Genomic DNA, 26,510 nt, shown 5'->3' with positions numbered 1-26,510 from the left:
GATTTCTTTCAGTTTTCATTCCAACCGAATGGATGGGGTTCCGAAATTGCAAATCAACTAGCCAGGTGAGTCATTTTACATTTTCGTACATGGAATACTTTTTAAATAGTTGCACTCACCATTCCTACATGCTTTTCATCGGGATGGCAGGTTGCCCATAATCGTTCCATGTCAATTCAGGAAACCCATGACACCTCCCCATCACAGATTGTTCAGAAATGGTTTCTGTAGTTAGAAACATAAGATTGGCATTCCTTCAACACTATTTAGTTGACATTTAATTTGATCTATGAGAAATTAAGCTAATTGATTGCACCCAAATGTTCCCTTTTTAATTGACAGGATTCACGTGATATTCAATAACTATGGTAACCAACATAAGATTTGGACCCAACTTCTTCCTCCCGTTGAGAACATAAGGAGCCATTCAAATGGTAAAAAGCCACCCACGGACCCCTCCACATCAATCCCACCCCAACAACCAGTATACAGTATCAGTTCTCTATGTCTGAACTCGCTACAAATTTATAAGGGGAAAATGTATTTCTCCATTACAGGATAGGTACTGTTTGGTGAAGCACAGATCCATTACCACTAACCTTTAAATTGGCAATGTTATCATCGATCTCGATTCTGCCAAACATGTATCTTCTAAAATGTGTCAGGAAGTTCGTTTGAATTTGAGAAATGCTCAGTTACTCAAATAAATGATTTGCTCCATGAAGTAATCCTAAACTGTGTACGCTGCCATCTTGTCTATTTCAAATCCTCTCTCATTGATCGAGATGGATTACTCCATGGAGCTAAGCATTTATGTATTTTAATAACGGAGCATTTTCTACATTTTTTTTTTTTAAATGAGCCTAAGGTTTTTTTTGTCTGGTCACAGACTGCTGATGTGTTGTGCACCACAAGTGAATGGGAAAGGTGAGAGGAGGAGAGCATGTAGATAGATGAGAGAAGGAATTGTTTGTATGTGGTATGAAAGTGAATAGTGTTTGCGTGTGATCAGGGTTGTATTCACTGTGCCAATTCTGTTGAACTAAACAGAGATAAACATACCCACATTTGTCTTATAGAAATTCTCGTTTACAATTGTTAGAATAATAATTACACTCTAGATCAGCTAGATGCAGGCAAGAGTGGGGAGGTATTGAATGTGTCACTGTCTGTCACCTTGATTTCTCAAAATTCTCTCACCTGTGCACCTACTTTGTAAATTCATAGGCTAGGTTATACCAACCTCATGATGGGTTCAGGGAAAATGTTAGTATCATGTAGTGGCCTAAACCTATTGATGTTACATTGAACTGGGTGAATGGAATATGAATGAGTCACCCAATATGGTGTAATAGAAATAAGGCCATGCTCAAATCAAATAATTATCCTCCCTCATCTTTAAACGGCATCAACCGCCACTGATATAAACCCTGTATCAGTGGTTCGGGGCAACTTCCTGCTCTGAGAATAGGGTAGGGTATACTGGAGTGATGCATTTTGATGTGTGCTGAATTAGGCCAAATTGATCAAACAATGTCACTTTTGTCCACTAGAAAATGTGACGTTGTGAACAGAGGGTTGTCCGGCTACAACTCCAGGTGGGCAAAGATTGTCTTGCCTCGCCTCATCTCCAAGGACAGTGCTTCAAGCAACCACATAGCTGCTGTCACGGTCTTCTTTGGTGCCAACGACTGTGCTTTAGAAGGTACTGAAAGTGCAACCTGTTACTCTCTAGCCAAGTGCTGGGCAGGCACAAAACCCTGCACATCCTTTGTGTTCCTTAGAACCAGGATTGACAAACACTGCTCTTGCCGATTTTATTAGGAGATCTGATATTGTCTCATTCTTTTAGATAAGAACCCACAGCAGCACATCCCATTGCAGGAGTACTCCGAGAACCTGAAGGACATTGTCAAACACCTGGGGTCTGTGGGTGTGTCTGCAGACAAGGTCATCTTCATCACTCCTCCACCTCTGCATGAGCCAGCCTGGGAGAAGGAGTGTGTCCTGAAAGGTTAAAGAACACACACCCACCAGACAACACTGAAGACGAGTCCTAATTCTTGCTCCTGAGCAATCCCATAACGTTGGCCTGATGGCTTCAAACAGATTATTGCATTTTGAGGACTTGAATGTTGTAGTGTTTGTGGTGCTGTAGTTCTATTTGGCTTCTATATGTCTGTTCTCTCCCGTTTTCCTCTCTCCCTACAGGCAGTGCTCTGAACCGTCTCAACTCTGTGGCTGGCCAGTATGCCCAGGCCTGTGTGCAGGCTGCCGGTCAGTGTGGGGCAGACGTGCTGGACCTCTGGACTCTCATGCAGAAAGATGGACAGGTGAGACAACCAATGGAATACTTGTCATTTTGATGTTACCGTTGCTCAGCTTTTTGGACAACGCACCATTGCAGGGTAATTCTCTATCGAGCCCAACATCAGCAAGCGTATACTTTGAACCGCGGCGGGAACATTAGCCTTTTGGAAAGTGCATTGCTGACAAGGCACTATTGGCTTGAACCCCGGCCCTACTCTAGTCATGTAACACTAATTTAGGGATTTTTGGTAGTAGCTATGTAACTTTGTTAACATGTCAGTAATTGAAAACAATTCTCTTTCCCACAGGACTTCACAGGCTACCTCTCAGACGGGCTCCATCTCTCTGACAAGGGCAACCAGTTTGTGTCACAGCATCTGTGGACGCTGTTGAAGAGCAGGGTGGAGGAGTTACCCTTCATCCTGCCTTATTGGGGCGACGTAGACCCTAAAGAGCCAGAGAGTGGTCTACTGTGTGACTGATGGCCCTCAGGCTGAGTGAGAGGGGAAGGGTAGAGATGGGGCCTCAGGTCCACTGGTCGGCGACGGTAATGGGATGACACTGAAAGGGGTTGGAATCAGTCCTCATTCCATAAGACTGAAATATATAAAACCATGATGACATGTTTTAAATGTTCTTTTTAAATTTCCTGAGGTCTGTGTTGAAACACATTATTTTTTAGAATGTGTGTGTTCACTGTAAGCAAGAAGCCAGTTTCAAGTGGGCATACACATTTTATTCATCCAGGTCATTGAGTACACCCTGCACATGAAACAGGACAGTCAGAAGACATATGGAGTCGAGTTTCCCCTCGCATCTCAGAGCTAATACTATGATGTAGGCTTATACTCACGATATCTGTGGACAATAGGCTATTATAACAAAGCTGCAGAATGCCCTTGGCCCACAAGCAAACATTTCAACATATACGCAAGTACTCATCACCTAATATACAGGAAATGGTGAAAAGATTCTACAAGCTGATAGGTATTCATTCATCATTGGCACAAGAATATTCCAAAGGGCTTACGGAGCTTAGAAATAGCAGTTCCCATTAGTAAGCACAAATTTCATCTGGGGTGACATTCCCGTTGCCTACAGTACATACAGAAATAAGGAGCAGTGGTCAAAATGAAAACAATTCGGCTCAACTTCAGAAATAAGGCACTAGTGTTGTGGATTTAAAAAAATTAAATAAGAAGTTTGTCAACAAATAATGTCTGAATGCAATGAATGAACAGTCCCTCATCTTCCAATGTGTTGAATGAAGGGTGAAATAACTTGACTTTTGCATTATTTGCAACATTTGGGATGAAGAAGAAAGTTCATAGGTCACAACAGTGTAATCAACAAGGCCATACACAACAATATAAAAACAAGTTTCAGAATTATTTCACGACAAATGAAACAAAACCAATACTTGAATAGAGTGGAGACAACGGTTAGGTAGGTTTGATGCAGCGCACTGATTTCACCTGGTATTCTGCCCAGAATAACTACTAGTCTGGACATCTTGTCAGCCGGTGCCCGTTTCACAAATCTTCTTTTGGGTTTAAATGACCAGAGAAGAATATCTTCCTGGGCATCAGTTCAACCAGCCCTCTACGTTTTAACACTACCCGTTGACATCCATTTAACAGCTGAATTACCTACGGCAATATTACATGCATGGTTAACGAGGTGAATTTTTTTGGGGGGGGGGAGACTGTGGAAAAACCAGACAATATCAGAAATAAAGGCAAATAATTTTCTTACTGACATGAAAGTGGAGGTGACTAAACAGACATTTACAACGGCACATTTGACTTTTTACCTTAAGACGACACACTAAGCCTAACCAATAGTTCACAGTCATGGCAGTGGTATATCAACTGGCCCAGCTGTTAATCCGTCAGCCCATTCTGCCAGTCAAGTCATTCCAGAGAACATGTCCAAAAACTAGACTGTATCGGAGTGAGTGGTGCCAAAGTAAACACTTGGCTTTGACCCTTGAAACGAACAAAGGCACAAATCATTCGGTCTCTAGGCTATTCTAAAACAGCAGTCACTGGCGTCAGAACACTACTATACTCATGATAAGCACCTATTTTGGTTGTACGCAAGTCTTCCAAATTGACCGTATAGAATCTAGATGTAGCAGCCCCTTAAGAGTCCTGCTCGATACTGTGTTGCTGCCAGTGCTGTGTAACAAGTTTTAGTCTATGAGTGGGTGTTTGTGTGCAATGTTTAGTCATGTACAGGTATCTGCCAAACTAAAAGAAACACAGACAAGGTCTTGATAGGATGTTGGGCCAACCCACGAGCCGCTAGGTCAGCTTCAATGCGCCTTAGTATATAAGTGTCTGGGATTTTATTGTATGGATACAATTCTTCCACAAGAAATTCCATAATTTGGTGTTTTGTTGATGGTGGTGGAAAAACCGCCATCTCAGGCGCCACTCCAGAATTTCCCTTTAAGTTTTCAATTGTGTTGAGATCTGGTGACACACACAGACCCTCTTTCAAAGTCACTGAGATTTCTTCTAGCCATGGCAGCCAAAATAATTGGAAACTGGGCATTTAATTGCTTATTTAACACAGGACCAGACCTGTGTGGAAGCACCTGCTTTCAATATACTTTGTATCCCTCATTTACTCAAGCATTTTCTTTATTTTGGCAGTTACCAGCATCTATTATAGTGTAATCTATTATGTGCATGGATAAACATGAGTGTCTGTATGCGTGTACCTACATACTGTATCTATTCTGGACTGTGTGCTCGCATGTTCCCTCGTGTACAATTGTGAGTGTGGCTGTGTACGTGCGTAGGTCTGCCTGTACGTGCGTACATCTACAAACATGTTCCCTCAGCACTGGGTCTCTTTACTACTGTCCACCACGCAGGCCTGCCTCTTGAGGCGGCGCTTGTCGTGGCGGCCCGAGCGTGGCGTGCTCTGCTCCGCCGTCAGGTCCTCGTATGAAGACTTGGTGGCGTTGGAGCCTCCGCGAGGAGGGAAGTCGTCCTTGTCCAGGTCGAGGTGAGAGTCGCAGCTGGGATCCTCCTGGATGGTGGCCATCCGTGGGCCCTCCCCCACCACCACTACGCTCCCCGAGGACGGGCCAGGGCCCGAAGCCAAGCCTGGGGCTGGGGTACTGCTGCTGCCTGAGGCAGACGGGCCCGTTGGGGGTAGAGAAGGAAGGGAGTGGGGTGGGATCCGAGCGGCGGAGAAGAAGGTGGGAGGCGGAGGTGGCTTGACGATGCGGACGGAGGCCGACTCGAGGCTGCTCAGCATCTCTGCGTTCTGGGGAGGGGGGGGTAGTAGAGTCAGGGTTGTGTTTGACTAACTGCCTGTAACTGGGGTCCCGATCCTTTTTAACTGAATTTGTCATGACTTGGGGAAGAAAGAAAAAAATACACCATGGAAAATAAAGTTAAACGGTTCATTATTTCAAAGTAAACTGGCGGAGATTAAATGGAACAGACCCAGTCTGTCCGCACCATTACACCTAAACAGTACACTGTGCAGCCCAACAACAAAAACAACAACTCGGACACTCTGGCTCCATGCAACAAGGTCGACAAACGACCTCACAAAGACAACACAGTGCCTCTCCTCACACACGTTGCGCATCCTTGTGACACACTGACAGCGTGCACCCTGCCCCCCCCCCTCCACACCTCACACACTCACCTGAGGGTGGAGCTCTACTAAGTACAGGTACCTCAACCATCTGCTGCAGTTCCGCGAGGGGCCAAGGCAAACGGAACAGGTCATTGCAACCCAAATATCCCACAGATGACTTATTTATCCTTTATTTCACCAGGGAAGTCACGTTGTGATTAACCTCTCCTTTTCAAGTCAGCCCTGTGAGGCCATCAGATGTGCTACTGCATCGAAACCATTCAAGCTGCGTATGGGCTAACTTATGGCCCAGTTCCAAATCCATTCCTAAACCCTTGCCCCTATGCACTTCTTGTAAATCTGAAAAGATTGGATGGTAAATAACATATGTTCCTCACACCAACTTGCCCTCTGACAGGCTTGGTGGAATCTTCCCTTACTACTTACACTTATGCAGTCCTGTTAAATCGACCCCAACCCTTGGCAGGATCCCCTAGATCTTGGAATTGGACAAATAACTGCAGGTGAGCAAATAAGACTGCGTGCTCTCTAGTAGTATGAGCTTTCTAAAAGGGATGACGTGTTATAGCGAGTGCGACTTCAAAGCACACATGGTCAGTAGTGAACATGAGAGGGCATAGGAAGCTTCAAGAACTTACGCTGGGGAAGTACATGGTCTTGGTGTTCTCCTCATACTCCTTGTCCAGATTTTTATCCTACAGAAACAAAAAACAGTAGCATCCCATTAGTGTATAAACAGTTAACATTATTGTGTCTATCAACAATGCACGAGGTGGGCTTTGAAAGCAAAATATCTTATACAGATCTCTACTGGACAACAAGATGTATAGACAAGCAAGGGTCTGACATACACTGCTCAAAAAAATAAAGGGAACACTAAAATAACATCCTAGATCTGAATGAATGAAATATTCTTAAATACTTTTTTCTTTACATGGTTGAATGTGCTGACAACAAAATCACACAAAAATGATCAATGGAAATCAAATGTATCAACCCATGGAGGTCTGGATTTGGAGTAACACTCAAAATTAAAGTGGAAAACCACACTACAGGCTGATCCAACTTTGATGTAATGTCCTTCAAACAAGTCAAAATGACGCTCAGTAGTGTGTGTGGCCTCCACGTGCCTGTATGACCTCCCTACAACGCCTGGGCATGCTCCTGATGAGGTGGCGGATGGTCTCCTGAGGGATCTCCTCCCAGACCTGGACTAAAGCATCCGCCAACTCCTGGACAGTCTGTGGTGCAACGTGGCGTTGGTGGATGGAGCGAGACATGATGTCCCAGATGTGCTCAATTGGATTCAGGTCTGGGGAACGGGCGGGCCAGTCCATAGCATCAATGCCTTCCTCTTGCAGGAACTGCTGACACACTCCAGTCACATGAGGTCTAGCATCGTCTTGCATTAGGAGGAACCCAGGGCCAACCGCACCAGCATATGGTCTCACAAGGGGTCTGAGGATCTCACCTCGGTACATAATGGCAGTCAGGCTACCTCTGGCGAGCACATGGTGTAGCCAAACCGGTCATGCTAGAGGATGTTGCAGGCAGCAGAACGTTCTCCACTGCGCCTCCAGATTCTGTCACGTGCTCAGTGTGACCCTGCTTTCATCTGTGAAGAGCACAGGGCGCCAGTGGCGAATTTGCCAATCTTGGTGTTCTCTGGCAAATGCCAAACGTCCTGCACGGTGTTGGACTGTAAACACAACCCCCAACTGTGGACGTCGGGCCCTCATACCACCTTCATGGAGTCTGTTTCTGACCGTTTGAGCAGACACATGCACATTTGTGGCCTGTTGGAGGTCATTTTGCAGGGCTCTGGCAGTGCTCCTCCTGCTCCTCCTTGCACAAAAGCAATGGTAGCGGTCCTGCTGCTGGGTTGTTGCCCTCCTACGGCCTCCTCCACGTCTCCTGATGTACTGGCCTGTCTCCTGGTAGCGCCTCCATGCTCTGGACACTATGCTGACAGACACAGCAAACCTTCTTGCCACAGCTCGCATTGATGTGCCATCCTGGATGAGCTGCACTACCTGAGCCACTTGTGTGGGTTGTGGACTCCGTCTCATGCTACCACTAGAGTGAAAGCACCGCCAGCATTCAAAAGTGACCAAAACATCAGCCAGGAAGCATAGGAACTGAGAAGTGGTCTGTGGTCACCACCTGCAGAACCACTCCTTTATTGGAGGTGTCTTGCTAATTGCCTATAATTTCCACCTGTTGTCTATTCCAATTGCACAACAGCATGTGAAATGTATTGTCAATCAGTGTTGCTTCCTAAGTGGACAGTTTGATTTCACAGAAGTGTGATTGACTTGGAGTTACATTGTGTTGTTTAAGTGTTCCATTTATTTTTTTTATTTTTTTTTTGAGCAATATATATATATATATTGTACTTTTACCCCAATTTTGTTATTTCCAATTGGTAGTTACAGTCTTGTCCCATCACTGCAACTCCCCTATGGACTCAGGAGAGGTGAAGGTCGAGAGCTAAGCATCCTCCGAAACACGACCCTGCCAAGCCGCACTGCTTCTTGACACACTGCTCGCTTAACCCTGGAAGCCAGCCTCACCAATGTGTCGGAGGAAACACCGTCCAGCTGGCAACCGACGTCAACTTGCAGGCGCCCGGCCTGCCACAAGGAGTCGCTAAAGCACGTTGGGGCAAGGAAATCTCGGCCGGCTAAACCCTCCCCTAACCCGGACGACGCTGGGCCAATAGTGCCTAATGGGTCTCCCGGTCACGGCCGGCTGTGATACAGCCTAGGATCGAAGCCGGGTCTGTAGTGACGCCTCAAGTAATGCAACGCAGTGCTTGAGACCACTCGGGAGGCCCCCACTGATTTATATATTTAACCGCGTATCTGCTATTTCCGTCATCACTAAACAATTGATCTGAGGAATCTTTGCCCTGAAGGAAGGGTTGAGGTAAGTCTGGTATTGGTATGCGAGTGTTTTGGGTTCAGGTCTCACCACACAGTGCACCAGGATGCTGAGAGGGATCCAGAAGACTAGAGAGAACACCACCACTGAGCCCACTATATTGTCTGCTAGGAACTTCCCTATGAGAGAGAGAAAAATACTTCAACTCCGAGCAGCCGTTCAAGTCAATCACAACATCTAGTATAGACCTCACTGCATCGCCACTCACCGAATGTGTTGATGTCCAGCTTGTCGATGAAATCCCACAACCTCTCGATCACATCCTGGACTTGCTTCATGCATCTACCCTGAAACAAACACAAGACAAATCAATACACAGTATCATCATTTTATCAATATCATCTTTTCACAATGTTTTCTTGGTGTCAAAATGTTTTATTATTTAGATTTGAATGCATTATTGAAGTGAAATGTGTTGAAACTATGAATACAGCCTGTGTCCATTAAGTGTGAGTAGAGGTAAAAAAGGGCCATGCTAAAAAAAGGAAGAGGTCAGTCACTCACGGCCTCATCACAGAAGCCCACGGTGCAGGGTTTCCCCTTGCGCAGGTACAGGACGCTCCGGTCGCTTTTGACAAAAGGAGTGCAGGCACCATTTTTGTCCCGACAGCACACCTTACACGAGTCGTATGTCTCTGGAAGAGTCGAGAGGGGTCAGGTTGGGGTTAAAGACAGCCTGGACCACACGTGCTTTACTGCTACCTGTCCCTTTCTCAGAATATCAATTAGTTACAGTATATTGTCAGGAATCAAATGAAAGGCTTTGGGCATCAAATCAAATAAAGAACAAATCCCTTCTAATGCAAGATATTGGGCACCATAGAAATAGAATCTATAGAATCTATTTCTATGCTGGGTACAGCGTAGAGAGATTTTAGACAGTCTCTCTACAGTTGTATTTCGATGGGTACACCATGGAACTGGTCAGCGGTGTCAGTCTCGATTGAAGCAGTGCGTCTGCTAGAGGGTCGTACCATTACAAGCACAGGGCTGCAGCTTCTGCACGGCCTCACAGAAGGTTATGCACTCCCCGTCTCTGCACCTCCCACTGTCCACACAGATGGTATTGTCCGGAGCGTTGTCTGGGGCTGGACACTCACTGCTGTCACCTAAGGGGATGGATAGTACAACACACAGTGAGTTAGTCAAAAACACCAACAGATGTCTCAACAGCAAGACCTGGGGACCTATCCAGCTAGAGGATTTTGTTCCAACATATCTTACATAGCAGATCATTGGGCGGCAGTTAGACTAGTGGTTACAGCATTGAGCCATCAACCGAAAGGTTGCTAGATCAAATCCCCAAGCTGACAAGGTAAAAATCTATTGTTCCGCCCCTGAACCAGGCAGTTAACCCTCTGTTACTAGGCCGTCATTGTAAATAAGAATTTGTTCTTAACTGACTTGCCTAGTTAAATAAAGTTGAAATAAAAATAAATAAATTGTTATGTTGAAGGAGCCATGCATTACAAATCAATGGCAAATCAAAAAATAAATCCCATCTGTCCGTCTAGCTGTGGCAGTCCTGTGTATGTCCAGTAGGGGGGGGGGGGGCTTACCTGTGCAGAGGGACATGCCCTTACAGGTGGCGTTGATGGGCTCCTGGCACGTCTTCCCTGCCTGCTCAAACTTGCATTTCTTACAGCACGGACTATTCCTGTCACTGGATGTACCGGGACACAGAAAAAAAATAGTACACAACCTCAGTTCACAATGTTGTGAATGTCAGCAAGCAGCTTAGCAGTGTATATGCACTTTGCTTGCTCATGCTGCTCGAGAGTTGCTCAAGATACTAGAGGTAGGCTACTGGATACTGCTTGAATCAAACAAATGCACATCAATGTCAGTTGACTAAGAAATTGTCAGTTGATTTGACCGGTTTACTGTATAATATGCAAATAACAGTATGTAATATATGTAATCACCTTCTTTCATGTACCTGTTCCCCCAAGGGGACAATAGTGTCAGCCCGTAAGTAAAGAAAGGCGGGAATTCAGCAAAGCCCTTGTCAATGTCATCCTACCACATTAATTACTGCACTCCAAGGCAGCCATTTTGAGGTGTGTGTGTGTGGTGCATTTCTACCTGCACTGGGACTCGGGCCTGAACTTGCAGTCGGCAGAGCAGCACGGGTCGTTGTTGCGGTGCAGCATGCCCGGGTCGCACTCCTCCCCCTCCTCCACGCGGGAATTCCCACACACCTTGCTGTTCCTCTCCTTGAAGCAGATGGGGGCCTTGAAGCGCAGCGTCTTACCTATGGAGATCTTACTGCAGTCGGAGAAACGCTGTGGGGAGAGGAAGGGAGAGAAAGGAAGATGTGAGTGCGAGTCATTTGGCAGAAGAGCTCCTCATTTGAAGTATGCAAGAGCTGTACCTTGTTGTTGTAGTGATCCCCGCTCACAGCGATAGGGTACATGACAAACTTGCCCCCATGGTCATCGTTTGGGGCACAGTAGGGGATGTTGTCAGGGTCGTGCTCCGCCCCAAAGTTATGGCCCAATTCATGGGTTGTCACCAAATCTGCTTCCTGGTGGTGGGAGAAAAAAAATGTAATGTTTGGAAACTATACATTTGACTTGCAACAATTAAATAATACAGAAATGATTACATGATCTATTATCTTCAGGCTATAAAAGCAAGACTTCTCAGTAGGATATCAGAGGTGCATTGACCTAAAGAGGGTCTTGTAAGGTCTCAAGTCATTATTCATTAGCCACATTTATAATGCCGCCTGTTCAACCCATGACCCAACACAAAGTGCCCCACAGACTATTCGATCCATCACGTCATCAGACAACAGCACAAATCATCATATTGAAAGGCCACAAGACAGTGCTAAATCATCTGACCTATGACCCAGAAAGAGCTCATGAATTACACAATACAGGGAGTTTTTCAGCCCTTGTTCTAGTGTTTTCGACAAAGGTTTCAGACACCACAGAGATACAGTAGTATGACTAAATTCACAACTCAATGAGGAACCTACCTTGGTTAAAATGGTTTTGCCATAATTCTTGGTGCTGGTTAAACCAGTGTTGAGGTAGCTGGGTTTCTTGACGGAGTGAGATGGATAGTAAGCTGCAGAAAACAAAAGGGAAAAGAGAAATCAGACTAGAAATATAGGAGCAAATATAGGAGCAAGCTCTTACGAATTTATCACTCCATTATCAAAACACTCGTCATAATAATCATACTAATTTGATCTTAAATGAGAGGGCGCCTGTGAGAGGCTGAGCCTTACGTTTGGGGCAGAGGCCCCCCAGAGCCTGGGCTTTAGAGGGGGCCACATAGGCCAGGCCCAATGTCCCCTCATCAAAGTCCTGGTAGGTGAACAAGTGGGCCAGGCACACAGTGCTAGCATTGTCCGCTATATCCGAGCTGAATTGCTGGAGACAAAGAAAGCAAAAAACCAATACTAGTTAGCTAGCATATTCCCTACTGATGAGGACATTCTGTTGTCAGTCATGTTTAGTCCTCTTTCAAAAAAAATGCTTTCTAAGTTTCACAACATATAGACCTGGGGTATTCAACTCTTACCAATATGAGGTCCGGAGCCTGCTTATAATTAACTGCACCCACCTGGTGTCCCAAGTCTAAATCAGTCCCTGATTAGAGGGGATCAATTAATAAATGCAGTGGAACTGGCGTCGAAGTCCAAAGTTGTTTTGAGAGTAGTAGACCATACAGTGACCTAATCATATTTTGTATAGAATATCCTACAATTGAGACGTTTATTCTAGCCTGGTCCCAGATCAGTTTGTACCTTCTTGCCGATCTGGGACCAGGCTAGGGGAACGACCTTCCTACATACTAGCACACTGTATAGATTCCGCTCTCCTTTCAGATCAGTAGTAATGTCTCACCTCCAGCAGTTTCTTGACATCCCACACCTCCTTGCCTTGGATGGGGCTTCCCTTCATGTTGTAGTGGGTCCAGCCCGGCCCAGCCTGGCCAAGAGGTGCATTGGTCGGCTCCTTGTTGATGATGATCTACAACCAGCACATTACAACTTCTTAAACCCCCATGTAAGGTTGCAGCATGTACTACAGTACCCATAATGCTCTGTACAAGATACCCGATTGAAGGTCAGGAGAAGAAATAGAGCACGGGCCGCCGCAGCATATCTTTTCAGTGAGAGAGCGGCGGATGTCGTAGACGCACAGAGTCGCCATTCATCCCCCAAGCGAGAGGAACCAATTGTACTTCCCCACCCGCTTTTCCACACAAAGCACTTTCACTGTCTGCTCCAAAAATGCTTTTCCAAATTCAATTAGAGTACTACAGTCATACGACCTCACTTCTCCACCCAGCGCTGACACATTACACACTGAGACGATGTCTGTAGTGATGGAGAAATGCCAAACATGGTCTTGCCGCCTACTACTGCTACTACTACACACACACGGCAGTGTTACAGCTGTCCTCACCTGTTGGATCTGAACACCGTATCCCGTGAACTCGTCATCCCAGGTTGTGTTCCTGTACATGTCGTCCACTCTGTCAATCAACTCAATCTAGAAGAAACACAACAGACCGTAATTAGTACTGTAGAATGATACTGTTCACAATGACAATAAGGGCCATTTGCCAGTGGCTCTTTGAGGCACTACATATTTCCAATGGACCCCAAGGCCCTACTTCCAGGCCCTTCATGAAGGCCTAAAAGGATGGAGTAGGTATTGGCATTATGAGAGCAGATAGCTCCTCCCTTTGATAGGCTAGGTACAATTCTGACCACAATACTGCTCAGATCTACAGTGCATTCAGAATGTATTCATACCCCAAGACTTGTCCCACATTTTGTTGTGTTACAATCTGAATTCAAATGATTTTTTCCCTTGTTGCCCAGCTATACACAATACCCCATAGTGACAAAGTGAAAACATGTTTTTAGACATTTTTGCAAGTCCATGCAACTTACTATGTGACTTGTTAAGCACATTTTTACTTCTGAACTTATTCTTGCCGTAACAAAGGGGTTGAATCCTTTTTGACTCAAGACATTTCAGCTTTTCATTTTTAATAAAAACAATAATAAAATCATAATTCCCCTTTGACATTACGGGGTTATGTGTGTAGGTGAGTGACACAAAATCTCAGTTTAATCCATTTAAAATTCAGGCTGCAACAACAATGTGGAAAAAGTTAAGGGGTCTGAACAGGGTTGTGGGCAGTGATGTCAAGCAAATAACAGCCGGTCTCGTGGTAATTTACCGTTAATTAACAAAGACAAGCCACTGATGCAGACCTTTGGAACATCGACATTTTAAAAAGTCTAATAAATCCATGCAATATAGCCTACACCATCACAATAAATCCATGCAATATAGCCTACACCATCACAATAAATCCATGCAATATAGCCTACACCATCACAATAAATCCATGCAATATAGCCTACACCATCACAAGAAATCCATGCAATATAGCCTACACCATCACAATAAATCCATGCAATATAGCCTACACCATCACAATAAATCCATGCAATATAGCCTACACCATCACAATAAATCCATGCAATATAGCCTACACCATCACAATAAATCCATGCAATATAGCCTACACCATCACAATAAATCCATGCAATATAGCCTACACCATCACAATAAATCCATGCAATATAGCCTACACCATCACAATAAATCCATGCAATATAGCCTACACCATCACAATAAATCCATGCAATATAGCCTACACCATCACAATAAATCCATGCAATATAGCCTACACCATCACAATAAATCCATGCAATATAGCCTACACCATCACAATAAATCCATGCAATATAGCCTACACCATCACAATAAATCCATGCAATATAGCCTACACCATCACAATAAATCCATGACTTATTTTAGACCGGCTGAAAGAAACACAATATGAAGAAAATGTGTATTTCAGAGAAACAGAAGAGCATACTCTGAGTTGTCCGTATGTTAGGCCCTGATCTGGCTATGCCATATGGCTATGGGCTACACTAGTGGCATTATTTTATAGTATGAAGAATACAATTGAACATAGCTGAATAAAATAGAAAGGATATTTTCTCCAAATGATTTGAGGGAGTGCGCACGTGTTGATCGGTAAACAAAGAAACAAGTCTTCCTATATGCTTCGTTTAGAGTTATTCCTGCAACTTTAGTTGTGATAAACATTGGGCCATATGTTTTGATTTTTAATACATGCTAAGGCTGCATGATGTGACGAATGACGATTTGAAAAAAAGTGGCATAAAATGCATCATCTCTGCTTTGTTATTGTCGCAGGCGGCTCACAGTAATCTCTCATTCACAATTTCACAAGCACTTGATGATGCCTCGGATTTTTGCAGCCAGTGAATGGAGGACGCTTTTCCCCGTGGTTCATTTTTCATGCCAGCCAGGTAGGCTATACTCATGTTATAAAGAGAAGCAATGGAAAGCTGCAAAATAAATATAGTAGGCCTCGCCTATAGGTCACCCAACAGCCCTAGGCGTGAATACTGTCTGAATGCACTTTACCAAACAATATAGTGCTAATAGGGTTGCTAAATTCTGGTCATTTCCCCAGAAATCACAGTTTATTCCCTCATAATTCCCCGAATCTTCCAACCAGGATTTCTGGAAAACCAGGGAACTTAGGGAAAGTTACTGGAATGTTTCAACCCTAAGTGCCATTAGGTTAAGGGTCCTCTCACCAGGTAGTTGAGTGTGATGCTCTCCTCTCCACGGCCCATGTGTTTGAAGAACCGGTAGTCGGCAACCAGGGCTAGAGGACAGGTGTTCTTCTTGTGGTTGTGGGCTGCTCTCTTCACTCTGTGGAGGGAATCTATGGAGAGATAGGAGAAAGAGAGAAAGAGAGAGAAAGAGAGAGAGAAAAAGAGAGAAAAAGAGAGAAAAAGAGAAAAAAGAGAAAAAGAGAGAAAAAGAGAGAAAAAGAGAGAAAAAGAGAGAAAAAGAGAGGGAAAGGGAGAGAGAAAGGGAGAGAGAAAGGGAGAGAGAAAGGGAGAGAGAAAGGGAGAGAGAAAGGGAGAGAGAAAGGGAGAGAGAAAGGGAGAGAGAAAGGGAGAGAGAAAGGGAGAGAGAAATAAAACTACTGTAGGATGTCACAGATGGGAGAATGAATGAGGCCACTTCCTCAGTTTCCAACTATTAGATGCCCTTGTTCTCACATTTGATTACGTATGAAGTCATTAGAAGCAGTTGTTTTCCTATGACTACAGTGAAAATGAAGGATATGGGTCTAGCTGACAAAGCCTTTAATATAGAATACTTTCCAGTGCGCCAGATTTCCAACTTTGTGTGAAGTAAAATGAATCAACATCACTTAGTCTGTTGGAAACTGGCTGCGGCTTGTATGATCCATCATGACATTAATCTCGGGCTGAGTGATATGGCCAAAATATGATATCATGGTATTTTTCAAAATTTGGACGGGAATTTATTACAATGGGTGTTTCTCCATTCGGATTGATTTATACTGTTCAATTCAACTTCAACCTAAAATAACTTCCTGTATTTCCATCAATTTCTGCATTTCCTGCACTCATTTGAGATAATGTTCACATTATCCACGATATGGGAGAAGAAAAAAAAACTAGGCCTTATTTTTAACCAAATTGCGATTTAGATCAAAACATTTGAGTGAACTTTTGGAATCATGGAAATTGAATGTTTATTCTAATTCTATAGTTCGAATATAAATAATAGTGGGCACTTTGAATAGTGTTGTTTGACATGACAACGAATGAGAATGCCATGGACAGTTATTGTGACAGGGTAGGAAGCAAAGTGATGTTCAGTGTTTCCCTAGAATCTTTGGCTACATTAAATCTTTATTCATATAGCCAACCTATTCATGCTTCGCCTATTCCTCTTTGATTTAGAAGATACTGTTGCACAAACAACATGCTGATTTAAGCATCCACCAGTACTGGTATCAGGCTGTATTAGCTACCTACGTTTGCTCTGACTGATTACTTTTCATTAGCTAGTTAGCTAGCGATTAGCATTAGTGGTATGAGGATTCTGTGTTATGCACTATAGCCCGTTACCATATATGTGATTGAATATTATCTGCTGTTGGCTTGTGTGGATGTATGTATGCGCTTTGCAACATAGCTGACTTGAAACATGGATAACATTTTCAGGGCCATGGGCCTTTCTCATGATGGAAAAATACAGAATTACATGAAGACAGGAACTGTGCAATGAGTTGGGGGGGGGGGGGGACGACATTCAGAACGTAGTGTTGCGAGAACAAACTGTCTTTTTTTAGGTAACAGGAGCCAGGTGCGAGAGAACGGTATCGAGCACATAGATACTCGACACAGCAAGTTACATCTATCAACTGGAGCGCCCGGGGGCTGGTACCAGCTCGTACGACAACAATCAACGATAGGCTGGGTGAGTTTAAACCATGCACAGTCTCTACTCTGACAGGCCGGCTCGGAAGCAGGAACTTTTTCTGTCAGGGTATATTATAATATCTTTGTCAAGAACAAGTCAGTTCTCTGTTTGCCAAGCGAGGTGGGACAGAGAGCCCCGTATATACAAAAATTGTATTTACCACTTATTGCTTAGCTAATAAAAAATACATAGTATACAATTGGTGACTCATTGTCATATTTATCCTGATACCAGCTTCGAATTGACGCAAATCTAACAGTGGCTAACACAAATTAGTTTAACTTGGTAAGAAAATACAAACTAGCTGTTTGCAGATGTAAGAAACAAACTAATATTGTAATTATAGAACGCTTGTGGATTTCTATTAAGATCAAAGTGGAAACAACATCGTTGTCATCAACATTGTTGCATGTGCTGCATTGACCATGCAGACTGAACAAAAGTGTCTCGTGGTCAAGCAACAACAAATGCGCTCCTGTGACAGGAAGTAGGACTAGGTCTGTGTGGAAAGCGGCAAGGAGAGAGAGAGAAAGGGCTGAGAGGGATGGCTCAAGTAGCAGAGTAAACTATAAAAATGGACGTTACACAAGGCGTATCACATTTAACAAACCAAACATTAAAATACCGTTAGAAGGTAAAGTAAAAAACAAAACCAGTCTGTGCAAAAAAAAACAGTATTTTGCCCAGCCCTACATTACTCCCTAATCAAAAGAGCAAAGCACTTCTTTTGGAATATAATTTTAATAAACCTCCATCTCAATTTACCTTTAGTTCACTGATTATTCTGTAAAATAATAGATTTGGCCCAGCTTAGAAGCCACATAGTATGCATCAACTCAGACTAACAAAGTTATTTCTCTTTCCCTGGTTACTAAATTCATTTTGTACCACACAGTCCCCCCCCACACCACACCAATGAATAATTTGGTGGTTATGTGTTTTTTGCATATCCCAACTTCCCTTGAGACACACTCAGAGAGTGGGGTCACGGCCAGGGTCAACCATCAGCTTGCGGATTTGAAAAAGCAATCTATCAGCTACTGGCCCAACGCTCTAACCACCTGCCGCCCATAAGATTCTACTGTAGCGAACCACAGTGTGTGGGTGTACTCACTAGGTCTTTTTCTCCCTTTAGCCACAGCACCGAGAGACCAGCGACTCACTGTAGTCCAGCCCACCCGCATTACGTACAAGAGCTCTCATTCATTTGAATGCTACTTCTGTGGAGATCATTCACCTCCATTTTCCACACAGTGTTTTGAATAGAGGACATTGTCTTGAGGTCCTTAAGATTTTCCCCGGGTCATTGTCATTCTAATGAGCTTCACATTTTACAGGCAGCACAAAGGAATCAGAGCTTTAAATAATACCCTGTTGCCAGTCCATGTATGGAACACAGGTTTTACACATGAAAGGCTTTTATTCATTGTGAGGCTGTGCTGGGACAAGATAAAATGGCTGCCCACCTACCTACCACCTTGTTCTACTCTCCTCCTCCAGGATTCACCCTCCTCACACTATAATGTTGTATAAGATAGCCTCATGTTTCTGACTGCTTGTGTAAGTGTACACACTTAAACAAGCAACCCGTATATACGCATGGAACATAAACAAAATGGGGCATATACTGTCAAACACACACATATGCGTGCACACACACTCTCTCTCTCACCCTCCTGTGCCTCTCCACCTCTAGCGGCCTCTGGCAGTAAGTCCTGGGCCCCAGCGTGGATGTATCCACACACCTTGGGCGAGGCCATGCGGCTGAGGTTCCTGATGTCCTCTGACCGGTACACCAATAGACGACCATCGGGGGACGCCTCGGTGAACCTCCACAGCGGCTGAGGAGAGGGAGGAGGTGGCAGGGGAACGGGGTCAATAGATGGAAGAGAGGATAGGGATGGAGAGAAGGAGGAAGAGGAAAGAGAGGGAGGAGAGAGGAAGAAGTGGGTGGAAGAAGTAGGATTGGTTCGATAAAGTCTTCTACCATCACAAGGGGAAAAGCTGGTTTAAAGAGCTGATAGTTTTTACTCTCACACACAGTTTAGGCATCACTTTACCAACTGTTTTAGACACTTTTTCTGGCCTACTTTAAAGCAGTGCTCCTATTTTGGGAGGGCATTTACCTCTACATTGTACTCCGTCTCGTCTGTCAGGATGTGGGCCGAGAACTCGTCCCCGTCTATGTGTGCCTGCACACGGGAGTGCTCCTCTCCTACACACACACACACAAAAGACAGAGTTAAGGGATACTACTCACACACACCCATATGGTTATTCCATATGAAACCAACCAAATACCCAAATGACTTACCTACAAGATGTCCGGTAAAGTAGTTCTGCAGCTGAACATCATAGCTGTGCTCCTTCCCTTGCTGATCTACAAACACAGCTTTGAAGTCCTCAGTGAACAAGTCTGTGTTAGTTGTCAAGTAAAGCTTGAAATGTCTGCGGAAGAGAAATGTCAGAGTTTGATGTTAAGAAACATGAGGAATGTACATATTTTGGTTTACTGGGGGATGTACATTTTGGTTTATTGAAGATACACATTTTTACTTTGTCAATGGTCGGTCCGTTTCAATTGCACAAAAGCACTGAAAACAGAATGAAGATAAATGCACTTAGTCATTAGGCAATGGGAAAAGCCATTCCAGTAACAATTAAACTCACATATGACCCAGCAGGGAGGACTCGCACCCCAAATGTCATACAATATTTCCTAACATCCTAACTTGTTTGCTTGCTCCTGAATGTTACGTGAGTAGGTGAGAGCGCCCCATTGAGTAGCATGGAATCTTTGCTGTTTTGTCCCTTACATTTTAGTCCTTTAGCAGGAGCTCTTATCCAGAGCTTTCAATGTGGAAGTCCCATATGGGAGACCTTGTTCCACCTTACCTCTTGAGGGCGCTGAAGCTGATCAGGCGCTCCAGGTGGGACTGGGTGTGGACGTCCCTCTTCCTGACCGAGTGATGCTGGAGGCCAGACACGGGCAGCACCTCAAAGTCAGACAGCAACGAACTCAGAGCCTCTGAGAGAAAAGACAGGGTCACAGGGGAGTGAGAGGGACAAACAGGCATAATTGGACTCCCTCGTGTAACACCAATATATAGAAACTGGCAACACAACATCAATGGATTGGCATCAGACACGTGGAAACCTTATGTTTGATGTAATTCCATCCATTCTGCTCCAGCCACTACCACGAGCCGCCCTCCCCAATTAAGGTGCCACCAACCCTGGTCCTGGAGAGCTTTAAATGTGCAGGCTTTGGTTCTAACCCAGCACTAACACACCTGATTCGTGTATCCATCATAGTCTTCCTAATTCGACTATGAAAAGAACTAGACAGTAACCAGGGTTCCATACAACTTATTTTATGCAAGTCAAGTACATCAGATTTTTTTTAACGTAATGACAGGCCTGATGGAAACAGAACATTTGTTGGTAAACTTTCCAAATGTCGACAACAACAAAAAATACCACTAGACAAGGTAGAATCTTTTTATGTCTGTAAAACTAAATTATGCGAGAAATGGCAGAGGAAACAATTTTATTAGCAAACATTGATATAATGACCATCATATCGAAGTAAACTTGGATACACGCAATAACACATGTGGTCCTCCCACTACGACTCATCGGGAAAGCATGCAGTTCATTAGGCTACGGATGAAATCAATTATGATGAACGTCACGGGGTGGTGAAAGTGCAAGGTGACGAGCTTGATGCTGCCAAAAAATATTGAGGGTCTTAAAAATAATATCGCTCTTTTGTCCATAATAATCTCATCATGTAGGCTATACCCGCACTGTATATGCAAGCTGTTGGCTAGAGAGCACATGCCAATACTGGAGTGGGCACATTCGCTATACAACACATTTTTTTGTGACAAAACCATCAGTAGAGTTGAAAATGCAATGGAAACCCATTTAACTTCCATTTTTTATTCAGCTAGCAGAAATTTAAGTGCAAAAACCTGCGATGCCCTGCGACGAACCATCAAACAGGCAAAGCGTCAATACAGGGCTAAGATTGAATCATACTACACCGGCTCCGACGCTCGTCTTATGTGGCAGGGCTTGCAAACTATTACAGACTACAAAGGGAAGCACAGCCACGAGCTGCCCAGTGACACGAGCCTACCAAGAGAGTTAAGTCACTTCTATGCTCGCTTCAAGGCAAGCAACACTGAGGCATGCATGAGAGCATTAGCTGTTCCGGGCGACTGTGTGAACCCCCTCTCCATAGCCGACGTGAGTAAGACCTTTAAAAACAGGTCAAGATACACAAGGCTGCGGGGCCAGACGGATAACAAGGACGTGTGCTCCGGGCATGTGCTGAACAACTGGCAGGTGTCTTCACTGACATTTTCAACATGTCCCTGATTGAGTCTGTAATACCAACATGTTTCTAGCAGACCACCATATTCCCTGTGCCCAAGAACACAAAGGCAACCTGCCCAAATGACTACAGATCCGTAGCACTCACGTCCGTAGCCATGAAGTACTTTGAAAGGCTGGTAATGGCTCACATCAACACCATTATCCCAGAAACTCAAGACCCACTAGTGCTCCCGCACATTGGCTAACCGGGCTATCTGCATTGTGTCCCACCACACGCCAACCCCTCTTCTTACGCTTCTGCTACTCTCTGTTCTAGAGGTCGACAGATTATGATTTTTCAACGCCGATACCGATTATTGGAGGACCAAAAAAAGCCGCTACAGATTAATTGGACGATTTTAAAAATGTATTTGTAATAATGACAATTACAACAATACTGAATCAACACTTATTTTAACTTAATATAATACATCAATAAAATCAATTTAGTCTCAAATAAATAATGAAACATGTTCAATTTGGTTTAAATAATGCAAAAACAAAGTGTTGGAGAACAAAGTAAAACTGCAATATGTGCCATGTAAGAAAGCTAACGTTTCAGTTTCTAGCTGAGAACATGAGAACATATGAAAGCTGGTGGTTCCTTTTAACATGAGTCTTCAATATTCCCAGGTAAGAAGTTTTAGGTTGTAGTTATTATAGGAATTATAGGACTATTTCCCTCTATACCATTTGTATTTCATTAACCTTTGACTATTGGATGTTCTTATAGGCACTTTAGTATTGCAAGTGTAACAGTATAGCTTCCGTCCCTCTCCTCGCTCCTCCCTGGGCTCGAACCAGGAACACAACGACAACAGCCATCCTCGAAGCAGCGTTACCCATGCAGAGCAAGGGGAACAACCACTCCAAGTCTCAGAGCAAGTGACGTTTGAAACGCTATTAGCTTGCACCCCGCTAACTAGCTAGCCATTTCATATCGGTTACACCAGCCTCATCTCGGGAGTTGATAGGCTTGAAGTCATAAACAGCACAATGCTTGACGCACAATGAAGAGCTGCTGGCAAAACACACGAAAGTGCTGTTTGAATGAATGCTTACGAGCCTGCTGCTGCCTACCACCGCTCAGTCAGATACTTGTATGCTCAGTCAGATTATATGCAACGCAGGACACGCTAGATAATATCAACCATGTGTAGTTAACTAGTGATTATGATTGTTTTTTATAAGATAAGTTTATTGCTAGCTAGCAATTTACCTTGGCTTACTGCATTCGCGTAACAGGCAGTCTCCTTGTGGAGTGCAACGAGAGGCAGGTGGTTATAGCGTTGGACTAGTCAACTGTAAGGTTGCAAGTTTGGATCCCCTGAGCTGACAAGGTGAAAATCTGTCGTTCTGCCCCTGAACGAGGCAGTTAACCCACCGTTCCTAGGCCGTCATTGAAAATAAGAATGTGTTCTTAACTGAATTGCCTAGTTAAATAAAGGTAAAATAAAGGTGTAAAAAAAATAATAATCTGCCAAATCGGTGTTCAAAAATACCAATTTACGATTGTTATGAAAACTTGAAATCAGCCCTAATTAAATCGGCCATTGCGATTAATCGGCCGACCTCTACTCTGTTCATCATATATGCATAGTCACTTTAACGATACCTACATGTACATACTACCTCAATAAGCCTGACTAACAGGTGTCTGTATATAGCCTTGCTACTCTTTTTTCAAATGTCTTTTTACTGTTGTTTTATTTATTTACTTACCCACACACACACACACACACACACACACACACATATACCTTTTTTTTCGCACCATTGGTTGGAGCCTGTAAGTAAGCATTTCACTAAGATCTACCTACACCTGTTTTGTATTTGGCACACGTGACAAATAAACTTGGATTTGATTTGCATACCGCCCAAACAGATCCACAGATGATGAAATCTCTATTGCACTCCACACTGCCCTTTCTCACCTGGACAAAAGGAACACTTATGTGAGAATGCTATTCATTTACTATAGCTCAGCGTTCAACACCATAGTACCCTCAAAGCTCATCAATAAGCTAAGGATCCTGGGACTAAACACCTCCCTCTGCAACTGGATAGTGGACTTCCTGACAGGCCGCCCCCAGGTGGCGAGGGTAGGTAGCAACACATCTGCCATGCTGATCCTCAACACTGGAGCGCCCCAGGGGTGCATGCTCAGTCCCCTCCTGTACTCCCTGTTCACCCACGATTGCATGGCCAGGCACACACAACAGTTGTAGGCCTGATCACCAACAACGACAAGATAGCCTATAGGGATGAGGTCAGAGACCTGGCCGGGTGGTGCCAGAATAACAACATATCCCTCGAAGTAACCAAGAATAAGGAGATGATTGTGGACTACAGGAAAAGAACGGGGCTAGCGACAGGGCTGTAGTGGAGCAGGTTGAGAGGTTCAAGTTCCTTGGTGTCAACATCAACAACAAACTAGAATGGTCCAAACACAAGATAGTCGTGAAGAGGGCACGACAAAGCCTAACTAAAACAATTTGGCATGGGTCCTGAGATCCTCAAAAGGTTCTACAGCTGCAACATCGAGAGCATTCTGACTGGCACGGCAGAGGGTAGTGCGTACGGCCCAGTACACCACTGGGACTAAGCTGCCTGCCATCCAGGACCTCTACACCAGACGGTGTCAAAGGAAGGCCCTAAAAATTGTCAAAGACCCCAGCCACAGACTGTTCTCTCTACTATCGCATGGCAAGTGGTACCGGAGTGCCAAGTCTAGGACAAAAGGGCTTCTCAACAGTTTTTACCCCCAAGCCATAAGACTCCTGAACAGGAAACCAAATGGCTACCCGGACTATTTGCATTGTGTGCCCCCCCCACCCCTCTTTTTACACTGGTGCTACTTTCTGTTTATCATATATGCATAGTCACTTTGGGCCGACCAACCAGTGCTCCCGCACATTGGCTAACCAGGCTATCTGCATTGTGTCCCGCCACCCACCAACCCCTCATTAACGCAACTGCTACTCTCTGTTCATCATATATGCATAGTCACTTTAACCATATCTACATGTACATACAACCTCAAATCAGCCTGACTAACCGGTGTCTGTATGTAGCCTCGCAACTTTTATAGCCTCACTACTGTATATAGCCTGTCTTTTTACTGTTGTTTTATTTCTTTACTTACCTATTGTTCACCTAATACCTTTTTTGCACTATTGGTTAGAGCCTGTAAGTAAGCATTTTTCAGCGCAGTTGACAAACTTTGATTTGATGGAAATATCTCCAGTGGAAAAATGCACATATTGTTTTACGCGGATTTTAGAATATTCGCATGAAAATCTGTTGCCAATTGGATGGAAACCTAGCTTATCTGGGAGAATCTAAAATGCCCCAGAAAACATTTTCTCTCTGCCCCATGGCAAAATATGTAGAATGGCAGGAAACTAGCTATGAAACTGTGAAATGTTCTCTCTGCATCATGGTAAAATGTGTTGAATTGCAGAAAATGTGCTTTAAAAACAGAAACATTTTGTCTGCGGCCAAGAGGTCCTCTTTTTTGGGCCACTGGCCTACACACAAAACCCCATAATGTCAAAGTGGAATTATGATTTTCGGAATTATTACAAATTAACTAAATGAAAAGCTGAAATGTCTTGAGTCAATAAGTATTAAACACCTTTGCTATGGCAAGCCGAAATAAGTTCAGGAGTAATGGCTGTGATAAAATATAACTGAGGATGGATCAACAACATTGTAGTTACTCCACAATAGTAACCTAATTGACAGAGTGAAAAGTAGGAAGCCTGTACAGAAAAATATTACAAAACATGTCCTGTTTGCAACAAGGCACTAAAGTAGCACTGCAAAAAACGTGGCAATTCAATTAACTTTTTGTCCTGAATACAAAGAGTTATATTGGGGGCAAATCCAATACAACACATTACTGAATTACCACTTTCTGTATTTAAGCATAATGGGTATGCTTGTAATTAAGGACTGGGGTGTTTTTCAGGATAAAATAAATCAAACGTAACGGAGCTATGAAAAGGCAAAATCCTAGAGGAAAACCTGGGTCCGCCTGCTTTCTACCAGACACTGGGTGATGATTTATTCCTTTCAGGAGGCCAATAACCTAAAACACAAGGCCAAATCTAGTTGCTTACCAAGAAGACTGTGAATGTTCATAGTGGGGACAGAGGGCTGCCTCGCTTCTAGTAGAAATATCTGCTAACCATGTGTATGTGACCAAATTGGATTTATTTCTTACTGCAGCCAAGAGTCGCGCGAATCTGTGCGTGGCGCCATGGTGTCGTGTATTGGAAAAGTGATTATTGCTTATATTCTTTATGGTGCAACAAACATACAACAAAAAACAGAACTAAAGGCCCGATTTGCATACATTTGACTGACACCTTACCAGCAGCAACATGTCTGCTAGCTAAGTTAGGCGCTAGCGAACGGTACTCACCTAACTCCGGGTCATTTTCCCGTGTTTCTTCCTCAATGGCCCTTGGGTTAATCGCACAATTGACCCAACAAGGAGCCCAAAAGGCAACAAGAACCAAATACTTCATCGTGAGGTTAAAATAGCTTACTCCACCACTGGTGTCATTATCGCAAGTTGTTGATGAATAATGTCAACACTGGACAGCTTGATCAAAATGATTCCTTGACCGCGACTTTTTTCCCAAGACTTAGAGAGCGCAAAGGTTCAAATGTCTAAAAATGCATTGTAGATTAGACTGAATTTCAATTTCAGTTAGCTACGCCATTCGCTTTGATTTCCAAATGCTACTTCCGATACCGGAAGTTCATTGTTTGGAAAAAGAGAAAAGGAACATCCGCTCAATGACGGTGTTCAGAGATACTTTTGAGGAGATGGGAAACTCCAGTGGATTC

At 43.9% G+C, this 26,510-nt stretch overlaps 3 protein-coding genes across 4 annotated transcripts in view; 1 reads left to right on the top strand and 2 right to left on the bottom strand.

The window, feature by feature from the left end:
- itgb1bp1 (integrin beta 1 binding protein 1) overlaps positions 1-217 on the bottom strand; it is a 13,147-nt gene extending 12,930 nt beyond the window's left edge. Inside the window, exon 1 of one of the 2 annotated variants that reach the window (XM_064954099.1) lies at positions 120-217. The gene's annotated coding sequence lies outside the window, so the exon portion shown is untranslated. The remainder of the gene's footprint in view (positions 1-119) is intronic. The other variant, XM_064954101.1, reaches the window with a different exon arrangement.
- Positions 1-3,527, top strand: part of iah1 (isoamyl acetate hydrolyzing esterase 1 (putative)) — a 3,805-nt gene extending 278 nt beyond the window's left edge. Inside the window, exons 2-6 of the mRNA XM_064954097.1 lie at positions 13-65; positions 1,554-1,705; positions 1,853-2,014; positions 2,212-2,333; positions 2,619-3,527. Of these exons, the coding sequence (XP_064810169.1) occupies positions 13-65; positions 1,554-1,705; positions 1,853-2,014; positions 2,212-2,333; positions 2,619-2,792 (663 nt within the window). The 3' untranslated portion in view covers positions 2,793-3,527. The remainder of the gene's footprint in view (positions 1-12; positions 66-1,553; positions 1,706-1,852; positions 2,015-2,211; positions 2,334-2,618) is intronic.
- On the bottom strand, positions 3,025-26,510 carry adam17a (ADAM metallopeptidase domain 17a). Its single transcript, XM_064954096.1, has 19 exons — positions 26,080-26,510; positions 20,163-20,295; positions 19,582-19,715; positions 19,394-19,482; positions 18,940-19,108; positions 15,557-15,687; positions 13,305-13,391; positions 12,741-12,866; positions 12,119-12,263; positions 11,864-11,955; positions 11,252-11,404; positions 10,963-11,162; positions 10,437-10,540; positions 9,852-9,986; positions 9,382-9,512; positions 9,086-9,164; positions 8,908-8,996; positions 6,573-6,629; positions 3,025-5,592 (listed from the first exon to the last, which is right to left on the bottom strand). The coding sequence occupies exons 1-19, from the start codon at positions 26,183-26,185 to the stop codon at positions 5,158-5,160; spliced, it is 2,595 nt and encodes an 864-aa protein (XP_064810168.1). The 5' UTR covers positions 26,186-26,510; the 3' UTR covers positions 3,025-5,157.

This window comes from Oncorhynchus masou, chromosome 32 (assembly GCF_036934945.1).
Source record: "Oncorhynchus masou masou isolate Uvic2021 chromosome 32, UVic_Omas_1.1, whole genome shotgun sequence".
NCBI classification, from domain to species: Eukaryota; Metazoa; Chordata; class Actinopteri; order Salmoniformes; family Salmonidae; genus Oncorhynchus; species Oncorhynchus masou.
Note: the sequence above shows the minus strand (reverse complement) of the source record. Positions and strands in the feature narration are given on the sequence as shown.